The 6,425-nt window shown below is 39.6% G+C and overlaps 1 protein-coding gene across 2 annotated transcripts; it reads right to left on the reverse strand.

The window, feature by feature from the left end:
- Positions 1-1,036: 1,036 nt before the first annotated feature.
- Positions 1,037-5,694, reverse strand: LOC122666163 (transcription factor MYB17). Of its 2 annotated transcripts, XM_043862292.1 has the most exons (4): positions 5,500-5,694; positions 5,257-5,406; positions 4,185-4,314; positions 1,037-1,864 (listed from the first exon to the last, which is right to left on the reverse strand). In XM_043862292.1, the coding sequence occupies exons 2-4, from the start codon at positions 5,387-5,389 to the stop codon at positions 1,123-1,125; spliced, it is 1,005 nt and encodes a 334-aa protein (XP_043718227.1). In that variant the 5' UTR covers positions 5,390-5,406; positions 5,500-5,694; the 3' UTR covers positions 1,037-1,122. The 2 variants fall into 2 exon arrangements, with proteins under 2 accessions (XP_043718227.1, XP_043718228.1); XM_043862293.1 differs by lacking the exon at positions 5,500-5,694 and having other exon boundaries at positions 5,257-5,493.
- Between the last annotated feature and the right edge of the window lie 731 nt (positions 5,695-6,425).

Here is a 6,425-nt window from a genome sequence, read left to right on the forward strand (position 1 = left end):
GAAAAGGAGCTAACATATTTAAGAGAGAAGTACACATTGACAGGCGGAGTGGATTCTATGTGAGTGGCCTTGAAGGGCCTTGGATGGTTCTTGTACAAGGACACAATCCGGTCTCCTTTGTGGTGGGGGGGGGGGGGGGAGTGGGACTGGGGGAGCATTGAGCACACCCTTTGCCAGTGGACTCTCTCTCTCTCTCTTGCCCATATGGGTAATTTCAATTTATTTTTATAATAATTCTATATCCCTATCTTAAAGGAGAGTTTTCCTCCACCCATAGAGGACGATGGTTCACCCACCATCCTAGGGTTCACAAACCCCTATAAGGTTTTAGTATGTTCCCAAAATTCTCTCCTGGTGCCCTCTCACCATATCATTCACTGTAAGTGAAGAAAACCTAGTTACTTAAAAGAAAGTATCAAGTTCTACATACACATGCATACGCATATAGAAGTGTCATTCAAACACTCCCATTTCTCTTAGCTGCTTATGAACAATACACAAAACGATACCAAAAGGAGCGAAGGAAGGGGGGCAAGAGGTGGGTAGAAATTTCAGAGCTATGAACCTACGAAACATGTCCATTAAGAATTTTTTGGATTTGACCGTATGCCTTTTCTATATTTTTGGGGGAGTTCAAAAGTCGTTGGCCCAAATCCATTCAACTCAAACGCCCCCAAGGCATTATCAAAAAAATAGCCCCAAAGGCAAAATATCAGAAATACAATATGCATCAAAGGTCGTTGGGCTTGGCCGAAAGCCCAAATGCCCAGCCTAGGATAGGATTGCTTAATCCACATCGATCAGGTCGATCATTGGCCAAGTGCATGTACTGATTGTCTCACAAACTCACAGCGAGTCACTGTCCCATGTACATATACATACCATCAACGTACACTACACGTATGAAATACATATAGTTGAAAACATTTAGTCACCCATACACTCAAGGAAATAGGTCGAAAGAGTAACAGAGAAATAAGAAAGAAAAAAAAAAACCAACACAAAGGAACATCTCCAAGTCCCGTTTCGGATCCTTGCAACATCACTGGAAAAGCTAACAAAAAGACCCTGAAACACGTTTACCTTCAAACCAAAAACAGAAGGAGAGCTCCAACCAAATTCTCAATAGGAGGAGGTTTCGTTCAACAAGGTAGGGAAGAGAGAAATATTACTCATCATCATCTGTCCCTGGAAGAAGCCCATCTCATCACTCCCTGGACCTGGGAAATCCAGCAGCAGTCGCAACGACGTCTCTTCCGACAAATCTTCCATTTCTGCCATCATTTCATTGGAGCTCGACGCTTCTAACGATCCTCCTCCTCCTCCTTCCACGGCGTCATCTCCGCCACCAGCTGATCTACTGCAGCTCTTGCACTCCACTTCCTCGGGTCGATCTGCCACGTCGCTGCTTGGGGCCACTTCTATTGTCACCCCTGACCCACATTTTGTTGATGTCGAAGCCTGAGAAATGGGGGAGCTCTGACACGCCACCACCATTGGCTCTCGCTTGCTGAACCTTCGAAATGATTCTCCAATATCGGAGTTCCAGATCCGGAGAAAATAGTCAGAGTCGGATTTCTTGGGGCTGGAGGATGAAGATGACGATGATGATGATGGGTTGGGGTTAGGGATGAAGGACTCCTTGGACAGACGGGCCTCGGCTTCAAGCCTGACACTCTCCCACTGTGCCATGTGGCGTGTTGATGGGGATGCTGATGACTTGGCAACGGACCCCGTAGAATTCTTGCAGTGGGTTTGTGGGTCTAGTCCCATGCAGACGAGACGCTTCTTCAAGTGTGTATTCCAGAAGTTCTTGATCTCATTGTCCGTTCTTCCTGGCAATTGGGAAGCTATGGCAGCCCACCTGGTGGAGGAGAATTTAACATTCTTTCATCACTAATGATTCAAGTAACTAAGCCAAAATAAAAAAAATACCAAAATTCTAGAGAGCACTATAAAGCATGGTACTCGCATTTCAATTTTCAATCTGCCGCATTAAACTAGAGAATCTTATAATAAACATCAATAAAAGAAGGTTTGTGATGGAGCTTGAAAGATATGGTACACCAAAACCCCGCTACAGGGGTCTATACCGATTACCGGATTTGAACTATTGCTGACCTATTATGTCATGCATGGTTTTAGGTGGATAAAACTTGGCTGCTACCCCAATCATAGGCGTGGACTTGGGATCCAGAAGGATATTTTGGAAGGTAGGGGTATCAGCGGATTGGATACGGGGATGGTATCGACCATTTTTGCCATCAAAGATACCGATATCATAGGGTATTTTTATATTTATACCGCCATGTCTGTATCATGCACTGATACGGTATCGGTATCAATGTCAACCAATATCAATATGGATTGGCCAATCCAAGGTCGATATGTAAACCATGATATCATGTACCTAACCAATACAGTATCAATAAGGTATCGATCCATCTAGCACTAAGAAACGCATCTCTCTTTAATTTAATGTAGTTGGCTAAAGTAGCAATGATTGTTTGATAAGAATGAAAGAAAAAGAAACAATTGATATTTCCCAAACCTGAAAAGATTAATTGCTTCTCTTTCTATCTCTCAACCAAACCATCATCACTAAATAAGCCACAACCACTTTGAATTAAAAAAAGACAAGTTTCTCAATGTTAAATCGATATCAATACCTGACCAATATTATATATATCAGCCAAGTACATGACATCATGTAACTTATAGCCGGGTTTCTCAATGTGAAATAGGCCAAATTTGGTATGATTTCTATTTCAATTTCACATTGATTTCATTAAAATAGTCAACAAATAGACTTTTGCTCAAGAAAATGAAATTGTTTTGGTTGCATCAATCTGAAATATTTAAAGAATAAGAAATCCATTTGGTAATTCAATTTTTAAAAATAAATTGTATTTTGCACGTCAAATTAACCATGTGCTCATTAAAAAGCAGGAATAAAATCAATTTCAGTTTCAAAATTGAAATTGCTCCTAAGCTATTTCAGAATTTCTAATCGATTTTATTTCCATTTCACTGAAATAAGGTCCAAAAATCAAAACATACAAAAATTCTGAAAACTGAAATGGACATCATACCTAATTGGGCCTGAGGTAATTTAATTATGATTGAGTTATGAGTACATGACATACATAGGTCAGTGGTGGTTCAAACCCGTATTGGACGGATCAAGATCGTCTCCAGGGAATAGGGAACGTCCATGGCACTGCCAGCCGTTGGGCTGTACTGCACACATCCCTAGACGGCACCAAGATGTGTGCGGCATAGCTCAACTGTTGGATGCCTCCTGGCAGCATCCTGGCGCATGCCTCCCTGGAGACGAGCTAAATTCGTATCGGACTCCTACAGATTAGGGTTTTGTTGTACCATATTTTTTAAGTTCCATCAGAAATCTTCTTCATTAATATCAACGGTAAGATTGTCTTATTGAATGCAAATTAAAAATTGAAATATGATATCACGATATATACTGGTCTCGAGAATTTCTGTACGCAGTAACTAGTGCGAGATAATTTTTTTCCCTAATTCAATCAAGATTAAAGGCTATTCTACTAATTTCAACAACTGATACTACGCATCAGGAGCTTAAAGCTTAGTCCTGTAGCGAAGTTGTTAAAAATTTTGCTGCTACACTTGCTGCAGGGATGATCCTGCTATAAGGCTAACAGCCAAGAAAATAGAATAATTCACTTCCCTTTAGGTTCATAAACACTCTCCTGGGTCATGGTATTTTCTAAAATACCCTTTAAGATCCCATTTTCTTGACTCAGCAAAATTTTGTTCGTGATATGCGATGAGGTCAGGGTTAAAAAAAAAAAACCAAAACAGCACCGCTCGCCTTCTGGCCAACAGTGAAACGATAGTCGGTCACAGAAAAGAAACAAAAGAAAAAGTTTGAATTTTCAAGTAAGAATTATAGGTGTTTAGTCACAGGTCCACGATTACCCATATAAAATTCTCATTTTGGGGATGAATAGGATCTATCTTCAAGTTCAACTCAAAACATTAAAAAAAAAAAAAACGAAAAACCAGTGGAATTAAGGAGGGAAAGAAATCGCTGTGCTACCCACCTTAGACTCATAAAAACAAAACAAAGAAAAAGCAATATTCGATCACAGTAATCTTGGGCCTGAGGAACTAGCGAAGAAAATGTTGAGGGAATACTAGACCTGTTTCCGAGCATGCCATGCAGCTGGATGATAGTCTTCTCTTCTTCGACCGTGAAAGGACCACGCCTAATATCTGGTCTCAGATAATTCGTCCACCGAAGTCGACAACTCTTCCCACAACGAAGTAGACCTGCAATTAAATCATAACAGTAGTAAGATTTACTAAAATAGAAGCCCTGTAATTATCTCTGTACACCTTCTCATTTTCAAAACATGAGAAAATTATGCAAACATTTGGAAAAGAAAACGAAAAATTAATTACTCCACTGTAGAGCTATGAGAGCATTAATGCTCCCTCCTGGCCTGTTTCCCAGCTTAGCTTTATCATTTCCCCATTTTCTAGCTCTCCCCTTTCTTTTAGTAATAGCAGAATTAGAAAACGATAGAGTGCATTTAACGTAATGTGTTTTCTAGTACAAGTTACTTCAAATTGAATCAAATAAGGTCATTGTAATTGTTCTTTATTCTCCAGTAATAATATAAGATATATATAACTCTTGACTTTTATTGGGAAAAAGTACCATTTTAGGTAATGGTAATTGGAAAAGGAAAGACACTGTAGTCTTTGAGCTTATAAGCTGGAAAGAAGATGAAGTTAGAACTTAAAATTCGAAAACTCCTTCGTATTCACGAAAATATAGAACGAAGTTCAGAACATGACAAATGGTATTAAAGTTTCTACGGCGCATGCATGGATGATGATGAAAAAAGATATAGTTTTTCTAATCGGTAAGCTAAATCGATAAATAGATCACCCAAAACATCAGGAGGGGAAAAATAAAATACTTGCTAAAGCAGATTTCAGTGCTACAGCCTACATGCTTACGATCCAGAAATAAATTCCAAATGCTTAAAATCTAGAATTAACTTTATATTTTGAATACCGCTTATGCAGAAACAGAGCCAAACCAGAATCAAAAGATCCCAACAGGGGCTGTACAAACTAAAAAGAAAGAGAAAAGAGTTGGTGTTCTACATAGGAGTTCAGGAGACATCGAGTCGATTAAGGTAAACCTAAAACCAGAAGGATCAGAGAGAGGACCAGCAAAAATAAAGAAAAAAAATTGCTAACCTGCAAGCTTAGGAAGAGATCTCCAGCTTCCATATCCGTTACTCTTGATGTATTCAACGAGGATCTCGTCTTCTTCGGGCGTCCAAGGTCCTTTCTTCAATCCTTGTTTATCACAGCAAGGAGCTCTTCCCATCGTCTTCTTGAGAAACTCTTGAAATGAAAGCAGGAAGAAAGATGCAAAAGACAAATACTTTTGAAGCAAGGAGGACTTTATAACAGGAAGACAGAGGGAGGGAATAAGACCGATTAATTGATGAATCAGTAGAATCTCAGAGCTTTAAATGCATCGATCTTATCTTTGGAAATCGAAGCCATCAAAAGAAGAAACTGAGAACGACCGGCGATTTTGAAGCCGATTCTCATTAATTGCTCTCTGGTAGAGATATTTAAATCAGAAAATGGATAAAATAAGAACGGAAAAGTTAGGGAGAGAAATTTGAGAAACGAAGGTTAAGGACTACTAACTAGTGAGAGTGAAGACAAAAGGCTTTCATAATTTGCAGAGACATGAAGCTGAAGTACTCGCATTAATAGCGAAACTTAAGGGGAAAGAGTCAAGAATGAGACTGAAGAGAGCGATAAATGCTGAACACAGAGTTCTGCGGAGACAGTGTAGTTCTTTGTATTCTCTTCCTGATTCACATTCATGATGATCCACCATGAATACGCCACACACACACTCTCTCTCTCTCTCTCTCTCTCTCTCTCGCGATTTTCGATCAAGCAGGGTGACTGCGTTAGGGTTTCACAAATTTCGGAAATCTCCGTCAACTGCCATTCGTATGAACGATTTATTACTCGCCTCGCTCGGCTTTAGGCCTTTGCCTCCTTCAGCAATGGCAATTCTCAATTCCCGTCTGTGAAACTGTCATCATTCTACTCTATGATTCATCAAAATAAATGTCTGAGACCCTGAGGTCAAATGTCATTTTTTTTTTTATTACCGGTCAAAGATTGGAACAACAGAAAAAGACGGACATATCCTCGATGTGGTGTGTTTCAGGTTCAGCAACCTCTTGTTGCATTTATAAAGACAAAGTAGCCCATGCCCTTTTACCAAATACCAAAACATATTTACAAAATCTTGCAAACACATCATTTCGTTGCGTAGCATATGCTAATGCCTTGTGTATTTTTCCTCCCGTGATAAAGGCAGATTTGTTATTTCA

Source organism: Telopea speciosissima, chromosome 6 (assembly GCF_018873765.1).
Source record: "Telopea speciosissima isolate NSW1024214 ecotype Mountain lineage chromosome 6, Tspe_v1, whole genome shotgun sequence".
NCBI lineage: Eukaryota > Viridiplantae > Streptophyta > Magnoliopsida > Proteales > Proteaceae > Telopea > Telopea speciosissima.